This window comes from Scyliorhinus torazame, chromosome 8 (genome assembly GCF_047496885.1).
Source record: "Scyliorhinus torazame isolate Kashiwa2021f chromosome 8, sScyTor2.1, whole genome shotgun sequence".
Classification (NCBI taxonomy): domain Eukaryota; kingdom Metazoa; phylum Chordata; class Chondrichthyes; order Carcharhiniformes; family Scyliorhinidae; genus Scyliorhinus; species Scyliorhinus torazame.
This window is the reverse complement of record NC_092714.1, coordinates 188,394,494-188,415,348: the sequence shown is the minus strand read 5'-3', so window position 1 is coordinate 188,415,348 and position 20,855 is coordinate 188,394,494. Positions and strand designations below refer to the sequence as shown.

General features: G+C 45.4%; 1 protein-coding gene across 2 annotated transcripts in view; it reads left to right on the top strand.

Annotated features, from left to right (window-relative positions):
- The first annotated feature begins 14,146 nt into the window (after positions 1–14,146).
- LOC140428305 (solute carrier family 12 member 5-like) overlaps positions 14,147–20,855 on the top strand; it is a 1,013,162-nt gene continuing 1,006,453 nt past the window's right edge. For both annotated transcript variants that reach the window (XM_072514639.1, XM_072514638.1), the window contains exon 1: positions 14,147–14,372. In XM_072514639.1, coding sequence (XP_072370740.1) covers positions 14,321–14,372 — 52 coding nt within the window. In that variant the 5' untranslated portion in view covers positions 14,147–14,320. The remainder of the gene's footprint in view (positions 14,373–20,855) is intronic.

Genomic DNA, 20,855 nt, shown 5'->3' with positions numbered 1-20,855 from the left:
AACCTCTGTCCAGGCCTTCTGCGTTAAATGGGGCAGCCTTCTCTTGCCATCTGTGGGCATCAGTCTGTCCTGCTGACACTGACCTCCTCCAGCAGAACTTCCAGGCACTCATCCAAAATACAGGGGGTAGAGCACCCACCAGACTTGCCCTCCCACCTTCCATGTCCACCAGGTACTCAGGACATTACTGCTCCAAATTCTATGTTCCACAGGATCAGAAGCACTTTCTGTCTCTCTCACCAGCCTGCTGAGTGTTGCCTGCAGAGTTTTTAAACTCCCGCTGAACCCCTATTGGACCTGACGACTGACTCGCTCCCACCCTCACCTGCATTGTCAGCTCAACCGGGAGACACATTACATGCTGGGTTGGTCTGAATTGGCCACATAGCATGTCCCCGCATGGGGAATGCCATCTCGCCGACTTTATGTGCACACCAAGCATAAAATGCAGGCCATGGTCACCATTACTGAGGCTTAAGTTTCAATTTCAGGTTTTATTAATTAATTGAATTTAAATTCCACCAGCTGCTGTGGTGGCACTTGAAAACCTGTCCCTCGAGTATTAGTCTGGGCCTCTGGATTACTGGTCCAGTGACCAACCACCCCGTGTCAGTATCCAGTATCGTCAGGGCGGGAAGCTTTTCAACCATGGCCTCTTCCGGGGAAAACCAAAGTTGACCACCAAGGTCATCCACGGCTTTCAATTGCGGATGGCTGCTCCATGATGGTTCTCTCTGTACAGGACATGCAAAGGAGTTTGATTTCCCAACATTTAAAGATAGGCTTGGCCTATGTTTGAATATCACCAAAAGGAAGGTTCTTCACCAACCTTGCAGAGGGCAGATGAGCTTCCTCGGCACCATCCACTTGGCTGTAGCATTTCTCATATCTCAGCAGCTGCCTCTCCCTAGGGACTATTACCTATGAGTGTCGTGTTGGGTGTTCTGGTTCACAAACAAGCCAACAATGCTGGAAGTGATGTAACGCTATTTTATTAACTGTTCAACGATGCTAACATACTGTAAACGTGGGTATAAGCAATGCCAGCTTAACTGTGGACCCTTTCCTATCACTAGCTATGGTGAGGCACACAGCACATGGTGAATGTCTGTGATGCAGGCTGTGAGCTCTGTGCTCTGAGCTGGCTGCTGCTAGAATGAGCGGGAACTCTACTGTCCCCTGTCTTTATAGTGCTTGTGCTCTCACTGGTGATTGGCTGCAGTGTTATGTATGCTGGTTGGTCCTACTGCATGTCCATCAGTGTGTGTATGTGATTGCACCATAATGTACTGATGTATATTATGACAAATATGAAGTCCAACTCCGAATCAACTAAGCCCGCACTGCCTTCTTCAAGCTGCACCAACGCATCTTTGACAACAGGGATCTTTGGCAGTCAGCAAGGGTTATGGTTTGTAAAGCTGTTGAGTTGATCACCCTCCTCTACTGTAGCGAAACAAAAACAGCAGCAGCCAGAGCAGTGGCACCACGGCTGGCTCTGATGTTCAGAAAGGAGGGTCAAAGCGCAAAAGAGCAATAGTCATAGGGGACTCTATAGTCAGGGGCACAGATAGGCGCTTCTGTGGACGTGAAAGAGACTCCAGGATGGTATGTTGCCTCTCTGGTGCCAGGGTCCAGGATGTCTCCGAATGGGTAGTGGGCATCCTGAAGGGGGAGGGCAAACAGGCAGAGGTCGTTGTACATATTGGTACTAACGACATAGGCAGGAAGGGGCATGAGGTCCTGCAGCAGGAGTTCAGGGAGCTAGGCAGAAAGTTAAAAGACAGGACCTCTAGGGTTGTAATCTCGGGATTACTCCTTGTGCCACGTGCCAGTGAGGCTAGAAATAGGAAGATAGAGCAGCTAAACACGTGGCTAAACAGCTGGTGTAGGATGGAGGGTTTCCGTTATCTGGACCACTGGGAGCTCTTCCGGGGCAGGTGTGACCTGTATTTGAAGGATGGGTTGCATCTAAACCGGAGAGGCATAAATATCCTGGCCGCGAGGTTTGCTAGTGTCACACGGGAGGGTTTAAACTAGTATGGCAGGGGGGTGGGCATGGGAGCAATAGGTCAGAAGGTGAAAGCATTGAGGGAGAACTAGGGAATAGGGCCAGTATGACTCTGAGGCAGAGCAGACAGGGAGAAGTTGCTGAACACAGCGGGTCTGGTGGCCTGAAGTGCATATGTTTTAATGCAAGCAATTTTATGGGTAAGGCAGATGAACTTAGAGCTTGGATTAGTACTTGGAACTATGATGTTGTTGCCATTACAGAGACCTGGTTGAGGGAAGGACAGGATTGGCAGCTAAACGTTCCAGGATTTAGATGTTTCAGGCGGGATAGAGGTGGATGTAAAAGGGGTGGCGGAGTTGAACTACTGGTTAGGGAGAATATCACAGCTGTACTATGGGAGGACACCTCAGAGGGCAGTGAGGCTATTTGGGTAGAGATCAGGAATAAGAAGGGTGCAGTCACAATGTTGGGGGTTTACTACAGGCCCCCAACAGCCAGCGGGGGATAGAAGAGCAGATAGGTAGAGAGAGTTTGGAAAAGAGTAAAAACAACAGGATTGTTGTGATGGGAGACTTCAACTTCCCCAATATTGACTGGGACTCACTTAGTACCAGGGGCTTCGACGGGGCAGAGTTTGTAAGGAGCATCCAGGAGGGCTTCTTAAAACAATATGTAGACAGTCCAACTAGGGAAGGGACTGTACTAGAATGGGTCGCGAAAATCATTGACAAATAGTGTTAAGGAAAATCCCAAGGCTTTTTACACGTACATAAAAAGCAAGAGGGTAGCCAGGGAAAGGGTTGGCCCACTGAAGGATAGGCAAGGGAATCTATGTGTGGAGCTGGAGGAAATGGGCGGGGTACTAAATGAATACTTTGCATCAGTATTCACCAAAGAGAAGGAATTGGTGGATGTTGAGTCTGGAGAAGGGTGTGTAGATCATAGAATCATAGACGTTTACAGCATGGAAACAGGCCCTTCGGCCCAACCAGTCCATGCCGCCCAGTTTTTACCATTAAGCTAGTCCCAGTTGCCCGCAATTGGCCCATAACCCTCTATACCCATCTTACCCATGTAAATAGAATAGCCTGGGTCACATTGAGATCCAAAAAGACGAAGTGTTGGGCATCTTGAAAAATATTAAGGTAGATAAGCCCCCAGGGCCTGATGGGATCTACCCCAGAATACTGAAGGAGGCTAGAGAGGAAATTGTTGAGGCCTTGACAGAAATCTTTGGATCCTCACTGTCTTCAGGTGATGTCCTGGAGGACTGGAGAATAGCCAATGTTGTTCCTTTGTTTAAGAAGGGTAGCAAGGATAATCCAGGGAATCCGGTGAGCCTTATGTCAGTGGTAGGGAAATTACTGGAGAGAATTCTTCGAGACAGGATCTACTCCCATTTGGAAGCAAATGGACGTATTGGCGAAAGGCAGGATGGTTTTGTGAAGGGGAGGTCGTGTCTCACTAACTTGATAGAGTTTTTCGAAGAGGTCACAAAGATGATTGATGCAGGTAGGGCAGTGGATGTTGTCTATATGGACTTCAGTAAGGCCTTTGACAAGGTCCCTCATGGTAGACTGGTACAAAAGGTGAAGTCACATGGGATCAGGGATGAGCTGGCAAGGTGGATACAGAACTGGTTAGGTCATAGAAGGCAGAGAGTAGCAATGGATAGGTGCTTTTCTAATTGGAGGGCTGTGACTCGTGGTGTTCCGCAGGGATCAGTGCTGGGACCTTTGCTGTTCGTAGTATAGAAATGATTTGGAGGAAAATGTAACTGGTCTGATTAGTAAGTTTGCAGACGACACAAAGGTTGCTGGAATTGCGGATAGCGATGAGGACTGTCAGAGGATCCAGCAGGATTTAGATCGTTTGGAGACTTGGGCGGAGAGATGGCAGATGGAGTTTAATCCGGACAAATGTGAGGTAATGCATTTTGGAAGGTCTAATGCAGGTAGGGAATATACAGTGAATGGTAGAACCCTCAAGAGTATTGAAAGTCAGAGAGATCTAGGTGTACAGGTCCACAGGTCACTGAAAGGGGCAACACAGGTGGAGAAGGTAGTCAAGAAGGCAGACGGCATGCTTGCCTTCATTGGCCGGGGCATTGAGTATAAGAATTGGCAAGTCATGTTGCAGCTGTATAGAACCTTAGTTAGACCACACTTAGAGTGTAGTGTTCATGTCTGGTCGCCACACTACCAGAAGGATGTGGAGGCTTTAGAGAGGGTGCAGAAGAGATTTACCAGGATGTTACCTGGTATGGAGGGCATTAGCTATGAGGAGCGGTTGAATAAACTCGGTTTGTTCTCACTGGAACGAAGGAGGTTGAGGGGCGACCTGATAGAGGTCTTCAAAATTATAGACAGAGTGGATAGTCAGAGGCTTTTCCCCGGGGTAGAGGGGTCAGTTACTAGGGGGCATAGGTTTAAGGTGAGAGGGGCAATGTTTAGAGTAGATGTACGAGGCAAGTTTTTTACACAGAGGGTAGTGGGTGCCTGCAACTCGCTGCCGGAGGAGGTGCTGGAAGCAGGGACGATAGTGACATTTAAGGGGCATCTTGACAAATACATGAATGGGATGGGAATAGAGGGATACGGACCCAGGAAGTGTATAAGATTATAGTTTAGTCGGGCAGCATGGTCGGCATGGGCTTGGAGGGCCGAAGGGCCTATTCCTGTGCTGTACTTTTCGTTGTTCTTTGTTCTTTGAAACCTGGACTGTCCATCGATGCCACGTTAAAATCTTTGAGAGCTTCCATCGGCAGTGCTTGTGTTGAATCCTGGGGTTCAAATGGGAGAACCGCTCTCTATGAAGCTGCGTCTACCAGCAGTGAAACCCTGCTCCTGCAGAACCATCGCTGATGGATGGGCAATTGCATCCTGATGTCCGGAAACCATCGTCCTCAGCAGATTCTCTGACCCCCCCCGCCCCTCTCATCCCTCCTTTCATGGGCATGGCCACCCTCAGGCCCTGGCTCTTCACAGTGCCACCCTGGAACCCAGGAACCCTGGCACAGCCAGCCTGACAGTGCTCCTGCCAGCATGGCAGTGCCACCCAGGCACCTTGGCAGTGACAGAGTGGCAGAACCAAGGTGCCAGACTAGCAGTGACAAGGTGGGTGCCAGAGGGAGAGCCAGGGTGCCACCTTGCCCTGTCCCTGACCACCCAGGGACCTCCAGTAGCCTGGGAGATCCCTCAGGTGGCATTCTGCCTGACGTTACAGCCTAAATGATGCCTGGCTGGGATCTCCCCGGGAAGGCCGATAGATGCCGCGAGCTGGTTAGTTCCAGCGTCAGCATGGTTAAGTGGGTTCTTAAACCCAGCCAACTGTGAGAGATGGGTTCCACCCATTATAGGAGGAACCCAGATCACAATGCCTTGCAGGATCTGCACAGTAAGAAGTCTTACAACAGCAGGTTAAAGTCCAACAGGTTTGTTTCGAATCACTAGCTTTCGGAGTGCAGCTCCTTCCTCAGGTGACCATGCAGGATCTGGTTAGATCTTGTGAGGCACAACGGCCGTTGGCAAGCGCGGGGGAGGTTCTCATGGCATTTACTGGCCGCTTCCCACTCCGATTTCAGCAGGATGCAGCCGTTGGATCGTGCCCTTGATCGTCCTCATTAATGGTATAATTCCCTTGATGAAGGTTAACAGAGGCCCACTAGACTAACTTTTGAGATGAAGTTGAGTAGACCATACTCACATTTCCTAGAATTTAGAAGGATGAGGGGTGGTCTAAATGAAGAACACAGTATAATAATAATAATCTTTATTGTCACAAACAGGCTTACATTAACACCGCAACAAAGTTACTGTGAAAGGCCCCTAGTCGCCACAGTCCGGGTACACAGAGGGAGAATTCAGAATGTCCAAATTACCTAACAGCACATCTTTCTGGACTTGTGGCAGGAAACCGGAGCACCCGGAGGAAACCCACGCAGACACAGGGAGGCACCCAGAGGAAACCCACGCAGACTCGGGGAGAACGCAGACTCCGCATAGACAGTGACTCAAGCCGGGCATTGAACCTGGGACCCTGGCAATGTGAAGCAACAGTTCTAACCACTGTGCTACCATGCCGCCCGTGAGGTCAGATGAATTTGTAGGCGCCACATCACTGTCAACCCATCATCCCCGTCACCTTGGCTTCATACTCCTGAAGCCGTTTTTGTAGGATTGCTCAATTAGTGGCCAATGAACTTGCTTGCTGTCTAATTGAATATGATGGTTGGGATCTCAAAGTTGAAGAGCCAATAGAATGGGCTCCAGCAGTGGCAATCTGCGGCCCCACCATCCGAGGTGGGAATTGCCAATGCGGTGAAAAGAGAGCGACAATGCCTCACATGCCCCAAAGAAAGTTTTTAAAAATTCCCAATAAATAGGCCACAGCTGTCAGATCATCACCGTGGAGGGATGTTCCCTCCACTGGACAGTCAGCAGCCACAGCTGCGGCCTAACAGTACAGTTTGTCAAGCGGGGATATCCCTGGTCGTATGGAGTGCTTGCCCTACCCTGGTTTGTAATGGCAGGCTGTCTCCATTTTCTGACCATGTTTCAGACTTAGTGAGAGTCCCAATCAGCTACTGCTGAGTGGCTTTAATGGGCCATTTAATTGGCCTAGTAGACTACCCGCCACTTGGGGGCAGGTAGCCAACACCACCCACTGTTCCTCCCACAGTTAAAGTAACTTAGTGGCAGGAAGATACCAGTAAGCTTGCATGGTGCTCTCTGATGTCAATTTTTGGTGCTTCCTGCCTCAGGTTCCATCTCCGTGAATTGAAAATCCTGCCTATAAGCTTCAGAATCTTGATGGGACAGATGATGGAGGGATATTTCCCCTGTCCGGGGAGTCTAGAACCAGGGTTCTTAGGTAATCGATGAAGGTCCTGCCTTCTCAACCTTGTCCCTCGCCTGAGGTGTGATGACCCTCAGGTTAAATCATCACCAGTTAGCTCTCCGCCTCAAAGGGCAAAGCAGCCTATGGTCATCTGGGACTACGGCGACTTTACTTTTTAGACTCAGAATAAGGCATTTAAGACTGAAATGAGGATAAATGTGTTCCCTCACAGGCTTGTGAATCTTTGGCATTCTCAACCCCAGGGGACTGTGGATGCTCAGCTGGTGAGTATATTCAAGATTGAGACCAATTGGCTTTAGGATACTGATGATGTTCAAGGATATTAGGAGCAGGCAGGAAGGTGGTTTTAAGGTGGAAAATAAGGCAGGATCTTATTGTGTTATGGATTGAGGAGCTGTATGGTCTACTCTTTCTTCTCTTTTTTATGTTCTTATATTCTTCTAATTAATCTCATGGCCATTTTTGCTTAAGTTCAATTTAGTACGCCTTTATCTTCTTCATAATGTGTTCAGAATGAAACTTGCTGATTTAGATGGGAAGCCTGTTTTGAAAAATCGGTGACTGAATTTACATATGAAAATGAGATCCAATTAATATTAGGAGCACAGAAACATTAGGTATAGGAGCAGTCCATTCAGCCCTTTGGGTCTGCTCTATCATTGTGTTCGACCATAGCCGACCTGTACCTCAAATCAATTTCCTTGTTCCATATGCCTTGACAGATGTGAGCTAGATTTTCCGCAGGGACGGTCGGGGGCATGATCGACAATTTGACGGACCATTTAAAGGTCCGTTGACCTTGGGCGGGAATTTCCAGTCCCGAGGAGGGCAGGCGGAGCAGGAAATCCAGCCCTGTAATGAAGAAAGATCTATCCTTCTGAGTCTGAAAGTTCCAATTAAAACAGAAGCAACAGCCTTCTGGGGAGAGAACTCTGAATTTTTCTGATTTTTGTGTGAAAATTACTTTTTGATTTTGCTCCGGAATGACTGGCTCTTGTTTTACGATTATGCCCAGATGTTCTTGTTTTGCCCACCCCACCTTGGCCGCACCTTTTCCATTTCACCCCATCAAATCCTTTTAATATTTTAAACACCTCAATCGCATAACCTCCTAAATTCAAGAAAAAAACAAGTCTGGCCTGTGCAAACTGTCCTCATAGTTTGACCCTCTGAGCCCTGACATCGATCTGATTACTTTGCAGCATCCTCCTCCATGGCCAATATATGTCCCCGACGTGCAATGCACCGAATTGAACACATGGATGGGCGGGATTCTCCGCCGACGTGATTCTCCATTTTGCCGCCGCCTGGGAGTTTCCCGACGGCATGGGGCTGCCCCACAATGGAAAACCCCACTGATCAGCCGGCGTAACGGAGAATCCCACTGGCGGGTTGGGGCAGAAATGTGGCATGGCAGGGCGGAGAATCCCGCCCATGGTGCCCTAAATTGAGTGCAGTTAAGGCTTTGTAAACTAAAATCATAACTTACTTCCCTTTTTATTCCACCCCCTTAAAGTCTGATATTTCATTAGTCTTATTGATTGCTTTTTGTCCTGTCCACAAGTTTATAACGGTTCTTGTACTTGAATTCACAATCCCTCACCTGTTCTACATTCCCTATTTCCTCTCCAGTTTAGACAATACTCCAATGTACTTACCTTGATTCCACAGTGACTGACATCACACTTAGCCACATCAATGGGTGTACCAAAAGGCAGCCTGATTCGTTTTTCAGAAAATTGGTTGGTCATTAACCTAAAATGGTGACCTTGATATTTATCCCAACCCCTGAGCCTGACAGGTAGAAGGGCACGGCAAGGGCCTGTGTGAAGTTGAACAGGAATCTTCTTCTGGCCCCTGAAGCCAGAGGTCCGACTGTTCAGTGAGGCAGGACATCTGCATCTCTGAGCTCGCTGGAAACCCTCCCGCGCTGGTGCCATGGGCGCCTGTGTAAACATCAGGGTTGGCATCTCTTTCCCTTTCACCATAAATGCTGCCTGATGGAAGTGTTCAACAGCATTTTGTGTTTTTATTGTGTACAATAATAATATAACATAATCTTTATTGTCACAAGTAGGCTTACATTAACACTTCAATGAAGTTACCGTGAAAAGCCCCTCGTTGCCACATTCTGGCGCCTTTTCAGGCACACAGAGGGAGAATTCAGAATTCTTAGCTGGTACGGGAATTGAACCCGCACTGCTGACCTTGTTCTGCATCTCAAACCAGCTGTCTAGTCCACTGAGCTAAACCAGCCAATAACATAGGGCTTACACAAAGGGTTTGGAAAGACTGGACTTGTGACTTGTTTGATTTCATCGGAAATTTTGAGAGGTTTGGCATGAATTCATCCAGGCCTTTGTTACCTCCAGAATTGACTATTCCTATGCACTCCTGGCTGCCCTCCCACATTCTACGCTCTGTAAACTTGAGGTCGGACAAAACTCGGTTGCCTGTGCCCCAGCTTGCACCAAGTCCCATTCATTTCACCGCCCGCGTGATTGCTGCTCCAAATTGGCTCCCGTTTAAGTAGAGGCTCGATTTAAAAATTCTCGTCCTTATTTTTAAATCCCTCCATGGCCTCATCCCTCTTTATTTCAGTACATCAGCTTCCAAAACTCTTTGTTACATCTGTGCTCATCTAATTCTGACCTCTTGAGCAGCCCAGTTTTCATAGCTCCACCTTTGGTGGCCATATCGTTCAGCTGCCTGGGCACAAGGCGCAAGAATTCCCTCCACAAGTTTCTTCACGTCTCTTTCATCCATAATCACGCTTTAAAGCCTGCCTCTTTCACCAAACTTTCACTCATCTGCCATGAGTGATTTTATGTGATTTGTTCTCAAATTTTGATTAATGATGCTCCTGAAGAGCTTTAGTCTATTCAACCATGTTAGAGGCACTACAAGTTGTCCTTGTTGTACTGGGCATCACCCAATTATGGGTGTCACAATGCCAATAGTATTAACTAGCTTCCCTTTCCAGTTGTATGATAAGAGTACAAAAGTGGTCAAAATTCTGGTTGATTACATATCTTCAAAGCAGATTTCACTTCTGCTGTCACTGATAGATCTTGGCGGGATTCTCCATTTCTGAGACTAAGTATTGACCTCACGCAGAATTCGTGGACATTCACGCCAGAAAAACTGCCGCCACACCTGACGCTGCTGTTAAGGTGCTGGAGCGTTGCGATTTGTCGTCAAATTGGCGCAGCGCGAGTTTGGATTCAGAACCGATTCTCTGCCCAATCGCCTTTCCCGATTTCGGCATCGGCTATCGGAGAATCCTGCCCATTTTGTTCAGCACATTAATGGTTAAAGATTGTATCATCCTCGTGTAAAGCATAGCAATTAGGCTGAATGTTATATATTCACCATGGATCGGAGGTCAAGCCTCCTGCTGATTACCACATACTGTCCACCCTCAGCTGATGAATCAGTACTCCTCCATGTTGAACACCACTTGGAGGAAGCAGCGAGGGTGGCAAGGGCACAGAATGTACACTGAGTGGGCGACTTCAATATCTATCACCAAGAGTGGTTTGGTAGCACCACTACTGACTGAGCTGGCCGAATCCTAAAGGACATAACTGCAGACTGGGTCTACGACAGGTGGTGTGGGAACCAACAAGAAGGAAAAATATACTAGATCCTCACTAATATACTCACCAACCTGCTTGCCGCAGATGCATCAATCCATGACAGTATCGGTAGGAGTGACCACCGCACAGTCCTTGTGGAGATGAAGTGTCATCTTCACATTGAGGAGACCGTCTATCATGTGATGTGGTACTATTGTGCTAAATGGAATAGATTCAGTACAGATCTAGCAACTCAAGACTGGGCATCCATGAGGTGCTGTGGGATATCAGCAGCAGCATAATTGTACTCAGCCACAATCTGGAACCTCATGGCCCAGCATATACCTCGTTCTACCATTATCACCAAGCCAGGGGATCAACCCTGGTTCAATGAAGGGTACAGGAGGGACTGCTAGGAGCAGCACCAGGCACACCAAAAAATGAGGTGTCAACCTGGTGAAGATACAACACAGGATTACTTGTGTGTCAAACAACATAAGCAGCAAGTGAAAGACAGAGCTGAGCGATCCCACAACCAACGGATCAGGTCCAAGCTCGGCGGTCTTGCTACATCTAGTCATGTCGTGAATGGTGGTGGACAATTAAACAACTCACTGGAGGAGGAGGCTCCACAAATATCCCCATCCTCAATGATTTTTTAAAATAAATTTAGTGTCCCCAATTCATTTTTTCCAATTAAGGGATAATTTAGCGTGGCCAATCCACCTACCCTGCACATCTTTGGATTGTGGGGGCGAAACCCACGCAAACACAGGAGAATGTGCAAACTCCACACGGATAGTGGCCCAGAGCCAGGATCGAACCTGGGACCTTGGCACCGTGAGGCAGCAGTGCTAGCCACTGTGCCACCGAGCTGCCCCCCCCCCCCCATCATCAATGATGGAGGAGCCCAACACATCTATGTGAAAGACAAGCGGAGCTATCTGCAACAATCCAGAAGTTCCGAGTGGGTGATCCATCTCGATCTCCTCCATAGGCCCCGAACATCACAGATGTCAATCTTCAGCCAATTCAATTCACCCTGTGTGATAGTAAGAAATGACTGGATACTGCAAAGGCTCTGGGACCTGACAGTGTTCTGGCAATAGTACTGAAGACTTGTGCTCCAGAACTTGCCGCACCCTTAGCCAAGCTGTTCCAGTACAGCTACAACACTCGCATTTAGCTAGTAATGTGGAAAATTGCCCAGATATGTCCTGTACACAAAAAAAAGGACAAATCCAATTACTGCCCCATCAGTCCACTCTCAATCATCAGTAAAGTGATGGAAGGAGTCATCAACAATAATGTCAAGCGGCACTTACTTAGCAATAGCCTGCTCACTGACACTCAATTTGGGATCCACCAGGGTCGCTCAATGCCTGCCCTCATTACAACTTTGGTTCAAACATGGAAAAAACGGGCTGAACTCCAGAGGTGAGGTGAAAGTCACTGCCCTTGACAACAAGGCAGCATTTGATCAGGTATGGCATCAAAGAGCCCTTGCAAAACTGGAGTCAATGGGAATTCGGGGGAAACTCTCCACTGGTTGTAGTCATACCTGGCTCAAAGGAAGGCGGTTGGAGGTCAGTCATCTCAATGCCGGGCCATCACTGCAGGAGTTCCCCAGACTAGTGGCCTCGGTCCAACCATCTTCAGCCGCTTCATCAAAGAACATTCTTCCAACATAAGGTCAGAAGTGGGAATGTTCGCTGATGATTACACAATGTTCAGCACCATTCACGACTCCTCAGATAATGAAGCATTCTGTGTCCAAATGCAGGAAGACCTGGACAATATCCAGGCTTGGGCTGACAAGTGGGAAGTTATATTCACGCCACACAAATGCTAGGCAATGAGAATCTCCAATAAGAGAGAATCAAACAATCATCCCTTGACATTCGGGTGGCACGGTAGCACAGTGGTTAGCACTGCTGCTTCACAGCTTCAGGGTCACAGGTTCGATTCCTGGCTTGGATCACTGTCTGTGCGGAGTCCGCACGTTCTCTCCTTGTCTGCATGGGTTCCCTCCGGGTGCACCGGTTTCCTCCCACAGTCCAAAGATGTGCAGGTAAGGTGGATTACTCTTAGTCTCCAAAAAGGTTAGGTGGGGTTACTGAGTTACGGGGATAGGGTGGAGGTGTGGGCTTAAGTAGGGTTGCTCTTTCCAGGGGCTGATGCAGACTCGATGGGCCGAATAGCCTCCATCTGCACTATCAATCCTATGCTCTATGATTACCATCACTGAATCCCCTACTAGCAACACCCTGGGTGTTATCATTGACCACAAACTGAACTGGACTAGCCATATAAATACTGTGGCCAAAACAAAAAGCAGATCAGAGGCTAGGAATTCTGTGGTGACTAACTCACCTCCTGACTCCCCAAAGCCTGTCCACCACCTACAAGGCACAAGTCAAGAGTGTGATGAAACTCTCCACTTGCCTGGGTGAGTGCAGCTCCAACAGCTCAACACCATCCAGGATAATGCAGCCCACTGATTGACATCCCTTCCACAAGTACTCACTCTCTCCACCACCGATGCACAGTAGCAGTAGTGTGTAACATCTACAAGATGCATTGCAGGAACTCACCAAGGTTCCATAGGATGCACCTACCAAACCCTCGACCACTACCATCTAGAAAGACAAGGGCAGCAGATACATGGGAGCACCACCACCTGGAGGATCCCCTCCAAGTCACTCACCTCCTGGTTGGAAATATATTGCCATTCCTTCACTGTCGCTGGGGCAAAATGCTGGAACTCCCTCCCTACTGGCACAGTAGGTGTAGCTACATCATATGGACTGCACTGGTTCGAGAAGGCAGCTCACCACTACCTTCTCAAGGACAATTAGGGATGGGCAACAACTGCTGGCCTAGCCAGCGAAGCCCACATCCCGTAAAAGAGTGATCATACTGGACACACCCCATACACTGTTGTTACAATTTCCTACCAAGGCAGAGGTGTCTGTGAGTTGACAGACTTATTACTACTCTATTTGAAGATTTGCTCAAACACACTTTGCTATTACAATTTATTATCAATAATATGCAGGCTTTCATTACTTTCCAATAAAACCAAATGTTGGCGGTTTGATGAAGGAGCTAAGGATTATTACCTCATCCTCTTATTGGGACATTTCCTTCTGTTAGCCCACCTCCCTTCAATGACTCAGTACAATCCCCACATGTGCACATTATAGCTTAACTTGCAAGCTGAGTTTTCAAAGATAAACGCATTAAAAATCCTAAACTTACTCTTTATTTTCAGGTTAATGTTAGTTTCAGAGAATGAACTGCAGCAGCAGTCTGGAGAGGGTTAATGGTCTGTTTGCAATTCTACAACACGTTCGGTGGAACCCTATTTGTGTACATTGTTTGTGGAAATATATATAAGAATGCTGTTAATCATGAAATAATTTTCTGAAAAATAATTTGGCTGCCTTTTGCTAAACACTCCATTTGATATAAATATTATTCCTGCTATTTTTATAGAACTGTGTTTTTTTTCTCTCCTTATTTTTCATTCGTATTTTATTATGTTGTGTAGCGTGCAACACTGTTGGTTAGGAATGTGAAAAAAAAGATGCCCAAGGGCTTTTGTGGAAAGCCCTGCCTCTCCATCCATCTCTGCCCCCCCCCCCCCCCCCCCATATACACACACAGATAATGCCTTGTGCATACATGATGACTTCAGTCAGGTTGAGCTTGCTGCTGTCGTGTGTGCTGAGACGCTCCGCAGTGCAGCCTCCTCTTCTGTTTTCTGGATAGAAAGAGGAACCTGACTACAAGCTGAAGGCTCTGGTCCTCTTCCTCATTTCACAGCTACTCCCTCACCCAGGGTACACGACCAGCAGGGAAAACAATGATCAATAATTTGAATGAATGTGATGATGGAGACGGTAGTCCAAATCAGGGTAAGTGCTGGCATTCTATCTTGTTGCTTCATCTCAAACATTGTTCTGTGTGTGTGTATATATGTGTCAGAAGCTCAGCTTACACAGGGAGAGAGAGAGAGTGAGAGAGCCTGCAAGCTAGTGATGTGCCACAGTACTGTATACATGGTTACCATGTTAAGGTCTGTCTGCAGTGCTGGAATGTGTAGCTGTGTCTGAATATGACTGAGGGTGCCATCAAATGTCCTTTCGACTGCTGTCACTATTTAGGTTTAAGCAGATTGGTATACAGTACAGATACACTAGAGCGGAGGCAGGGTGACAGCTGTGGTTCTTTGATGTGAAAGATTCTAAGGGGTTGACTACATGACTCCTGCTGATCGTTTACAACCTTTGCCTTTCTCTCTCTCTGTCTCTTAAGGTTCATGATTGTGGACCACTCTTAAAGGGCCACACGATAATCTACCACAGCCAGGTGACAGCTTCCCTGAAACAATATTTTGAAGTTGCCCCTTAATACTAAATTAGGGGTGGGGGAGCTTAAGAGTATATTAAGGATTTCAATAGCTTATATTAAATATGCTGTTTGCTTTCTGAGGATAAATGGTGGAGAAATCTGCTTTTTATTAAGCTGCTAAATGCTAAATGACTGGATGGGAGTCTGCAAATGCGTTTTTTTTTGAGCTGGGTATCATGTGAAAGTGCTGCGATGATTTTAAATGCGGGCTCTGCAGCGTGCGATTGATAACGCAGGAACACACCAAACTAAAAGTGAAGCAAAAAAAAATAATCCGTCTGTAACTTGTGCCGGTCTATTTGATTACAGATATCTAACAATTGTACATTGAGCTAGTTTCTGAATTGCCCCCTCCACCAAACAAAATGAATGTACCACTCACAACCTGTTCCTTTGACAGGTTTCATTAACAGTTATCAGATGTAGTAAAAATCCTGCAGCATTCGAATGTTTGCTCTAGGGTGCTGCAACGGGCAAGATCTTATTTTAACGTAAGATCTTTTTATGTTCTACGGAATCACGAGTCAGACCCCCAAATAAGAATTTAGTAGATTTTCAACAGCATTCCCTGGAATATATCTCCAAGAACCCTTTGATTACCCACCGTAGGAAATTCCCTTTTGCTGCATCACATAAGAAGGTGACTATCTTTATGTAATGAGGTAGTGGTAGTAAGTAATATAGGTTTGTGATGAAGCTTGTGTATGACACTTGACAGATCAAAGTGTCGTTATTAATATTTCCTGATATGGTATCTGTTGCAAAAATATATGAGATGTCCCTATTTCATGAGTTGCTTACATTCTTGTCTGCTTGGCTTATTTGTGTGACAATGTATTCAGAGTATATTTACAATGAAAACTTCATTGGATACTGCATATCGTCAAGATATTAAATTACGTAATATTTACGTTAAACTGGGTCACACATCTCAGAATTTCAAGTCTGTGGATTAAGGAAGAATATTAAGTTAAATTTGGATGTGTGTTCAAAATTCAATCTTCTGAGTCCCGAAGTTCGGTTAAGAAGATCTAAACAGGAGAAGGGTGCATTCACCCAGCAGGGATTGTGGTGTCTAGACAGCGCCAAGTCAAATAACTAGGGCATGCAGCCACATTCTGCTAATAGACAATCTGGGACTGGTCACATACTCACAACTGCACCCAATGTGTTGGGTACCTAAGCATGTTAACACCAGAACCACAGAAATATGGTCACCATGTAGCCAGTTTGGATAATGTGCTTCCTCAGACTCATACCAAGAGATCTGGATGCAAGCTGCTTGCATCCTGGTGCATGGCATGGAATGCCATACCAGTGTACTTAAAGGAACAGATGTGGGGGAAATCGAGAAGCAATTAAGAATAAAAATCTGGAGATTACTGTTGATATTCAAACACCAATTGGGTTTTGTATAGTCAAGTTAGTTCCTGATCAACATGGCTTGAAGGACTCATTGCCTCCTGTGCAATCTGGACATACATTGTTCCATACAATGCTAGTTTCGACAAGAGTAAGATGCTGTCAGAGGTTTGGCATAAAGAGTAAATTAAATGTCCACCAATTACTTCACCTAAAGTTAAATGTCAAGGGAAGCTTTTTATTACCTGATTGTTTGCTGGTTGCACAACTATTTTCCTTAATAGTAAAGTGGTGATTATGCATTGGCATCCTGCCATTTCAGTAACAGGGCAAAAGATTTCTATTACTATCCACCTCCTGACCAGAGCTGAGTTCAGGAGCTCACTCTGAAGGAACAGTCCCACAATCCAATTAATGTGTAAAATTTGCAGCTACCTTTATTTTTACTTCTTGTAACCTGTTGTTTTACAAGAAAACATTTCTTTTCAGATTTTATCACCCAAGGGTGTCTCCAGGCTAAATGTGACAGAGTCGTCAAGGTGCACCTCAAAGAGGCGTGAGGACCAAATTTCCTCAACTCTAAAATCAGACTTTTGTCAGAGCTCCTTCAGAGTCCTGTGAAACCACTTAGATAAAGGTCAAGACCTATATTTGTGGGGTCCCGACCTTACTTGAGATATCTCAGTACGCCTTCTTAAGGAGCAAAGTCTCCAACTGCCTTTACAAAGCAAGCCAGCTCACACGAGGCCGGGTAAGAGTGGACATCCTCTTTCCATGCTGTGCCCATTTCCCTAGCCCATGGGGTCCCGAGGTAACACTAGAATTGGTAGACCTAAGTGAAAACAGGCATTCCAGCGGGATTCAGTCCACGGGAGCAACCTGTTTCTTTTTTCATTTTAAGATTGGCCCCATTACAAAGGAAAAGCTCATCCCCTCTCCCAGTGATGTTTAATAGATGCCAGGGACTAAACTAAACATTAAACTGAACCTGAGATTGCCAGTTATTCCGTCCCTTGCTAACATAGTCTGCTAACCCACTCAGCTATTATACGTAATAGTTATAAGATGATTACAGTTAACAGTGTTTCAATTTAAAGGCTTGCTGTCAGCTGTCTGAGGAACTTGGAGGAATATTCAAATATTAGAATAAATTGCTCCAGTGTTGACCCCATATTGTCTATATTTCAGCAGGGGTGATATCTGATGTAGCGCAAAATTTTACAAGTTATTTTTTTATGAAGCGAGAGGACAGTATGTTCCAAATGTTCTATAAAAACATATTTGTTTTTTTCATGGTGATGCAATTAGTGCTGTGGATTACTTTGCAGTGTGACAGGTTTTATATGCATTAAATAGTTGCCTTAATCCTGCATTAGCTTATATTTAAGGTGACACTTCTCCAATCTTTCCAGATAACTGAAACACCTAAAAATAGGTACATCAACTTTGTGTTTTTTTTCCTATGTGCCTCAATGACAAGGACTGGGTTGAGTACACAGATGCTCCAATATTTGAGCATGACTTCCTATTACATGATTTCGACTGCATTGACTATATCATTCAGAATTTGGTTTACTTTTTTAAATTCTCTCATGGGATGTAGATGCCATTGGCAAGGCCCATACTAATTCTCCTTGAACTGACTGGCTTGCTCAACTATTTCGGAGGGCAGTTAAGAGACAACTACTTTGCCATGGGCCTGGAGTCACATGTAGGCCAGACCAGATACGAATGGCAGATTTCCTTCCCCAAAGGATATTAGTGAACCAGATGGCTTTTTACAGCGATCAATAATAGCTCCATGGTTATCGTTATTGAGCCTAGCTTTATATTCCAGATTTATTAATTGAATTTAAATTCCACCAGCTGCCGTGAAGGGAACTTAAACCCATGTCTCCAGCCCATTAGTCTGGGCCACTGAATTACCAGTCCAATAGCATTATCACTACACCACCAACTCCCCTGGTTTTGTTGACTGCAGTGGCTGGACATGTTGAGCATGTCTCGTGGAACACAAAGGATCTCTGCCAATGTCTGCCTTTAACACCATTCATAGAGTACCTGTTTTCCATTTTTCATATGTTTGCCCATGTTAAATTTCACCATTTCACCAATCTGCATATTTTGCCCAAATTATTCTGGTTCTTCTTCAGATTCAACTGACCCCCTCAATTCATTTTTATCTGCAACTCTGACCAATTTCTATGGAGTTTCTGTATCTGAATTATTGTTGTTAATTAGAAATAGTAGTGGTCCCATTGCTAATCCACTTAATATCCTGATCCCTGTCATCACCCTAGCATAACTCCTTTAACCAGTACCTAATGTTTTCCACCCTTCTACTATTTCCAGCCTTAATTCAGCCTTATCCATTTCCACTGAATCCCCCCTTATTTTCATCCCAAGTCCTAGCTTTCCCTTTGAAAGGTTATCAAATGTGTTTTGGAATTCAAAGTTTACCATACAGGGCAGCACAGTAGCATGGTTAGCACAGTTGCTTCACAGCTCCAGGGTCCCAGGTTCGATCCCTGGCTTACGTCACTGTTGGTGCAGAGTCTGCATGTGTCTGCGTGGGTTTCCCCCGGATGCTCCAGTTTCCTCTCATAATCCAAAGACGTGCAGGTTAGGTGGATTGGCCATGATAAATTGCCCTGAGTGTCCAAAAAGGTTAGGTGGGGTTATGGGGATATGGTGGATGCGTGAGCTTAAGTAGGGTCCTCTTTCCAAGGGTCGGTGCAGACGCGATCGGCCGAATGGCCTGCTTCTGCACTGTAAATTCTATGATTCTTTGAGGAAGGCACCTCAAAGTCAAGAAGGTTAGTCAGACAGAATCTTCCCCATCTGATCAGTGTTGATCATCATTTATCAGGTTATTATTGTATAGATCAAGATTAAATTCCACCCAGATAGCTGATCTTGTTATTTTACATGGGACTGAACTGAGAGTAAATGGTCTGTTGTTGATTCTTGCTGTTCACGACAATGGGCAAAGTTGGCCAATTTCCAGTCGCCTGATGTACCCTGAGTGTGCATCACTTATGTGTTGTCAATGTTTTGCAATCTTATCCCTAAATCTCTTGGAATTCTGGAACAAATATCTTGGATCCCTTGGGATTTATTTGCCCGAAGTCAATTTTGCCAATCTTGTACTTGCATCTTATTTATTTGCAATGTAAATGGCTGTAGCTGGCTCATGAACACTGGTCTGTTGGAACCAGAGTGAAGATAAGTACCAATCTGAAAATGGTTCAAAAGATAAAACAATCAATACTTATTTCATGAAACGTGTGATCCAACTGAAAAAGAAAGACGCTCCATGTGAAGGGTCTCAACAGTTTTAAAGCATACATCTTTAGTGCAATCAATTATCTGCAATCAAGATTCCCCTGCAATTTTGAATTCTGAAATTTTACTGATGATTACATTGTATGGTAATTTTATAAGTGTATTCTGGTCCCATGTCACAAGATATGAAAGCTTCTCTGTCACATGACATGAACTGTGTGGAAAAAACTAGGCCGTGTAGCAGTGAGGATAACAGATTCCTCTCTCGGGAAATATAAAGCAGGATAGTTCCAACAAGACAAAAATCACTTGAAAAATGATATCATTCATGCTTGTGTTTGGAAGGATGTTTAATGCTGCAACATCCTAAATGTTTAGGTGACCATGTAAATCATTAAAGCTTAATCACTGAACATATACAGCCATACAATCTCTCATTATTGACCACAGGCAGTAGAGAATACAGACTGCAAATAGCAGGAGGAGATAAAGTGATTGTTATACTGCAGTGAAAACCATTTGACAAGGATTCTTCTTCTGGTCAAATCTCACCGTAATGACTGCACCTTTCTTCCTGCACTATTCCGGAAGACTTTCCACTCACATATATAATAGTTGGATCCAGCCAAGTGCTATCAGCTATGAAGACTGCTTATTTTTACTGTCCTTTGCCTGCAGTCTCTAATGTCCCACATGATTTTGTCTTCCGTCCTTTTTAGTGGTTGTTACGAGATGACAGGTCTGGGAAAAGTCTCATTTTAAAATTCCTCCTTCGTTTTTATTGCTAATTATCATTGATATTTAAATTTAACCAGTGGCAGCAGTAAGATTAGTCTGGAGTGATGTGGGAGCAAAGCTGTTATCAAGTGCAATGATATTTGTCCTGATCATGTGACTAGTACTGCAGTATAGTTGTAATCACAGTGCTGCAGTTTACTGTTATCCACTTCCTGTCTCGAAGTCCATCTATCTATATAAATGAAAGTTTGCATACTGGGTGAATGTTTAAACTGCACTGCATTCTTACTGGTTGCCATTTAAAATGACTTGCATCATCATCTCAAACATTCTCATCCAGAAAAAGGAACAATCAAATTGATGAAAAAAATCATAACTCCTTCAGCAATTATGTTGACTGCCCCCAGCCAGCCCACCATGCCTCCCTAGACTATCAAAAGAGCTTTTCAATAAACTCATTCATTCATGTTTCGATTTAAAACCATCCCTTCTTCCTCCAAAGGGCTTCTGTTTCTCTACAGGTTTGGCTTACCTTCTGCTCCTGAATGTTGTATTGTCTGCTTGCACCTTAACTTCCAGCATGGTTTGGCAGACCTGTGGTG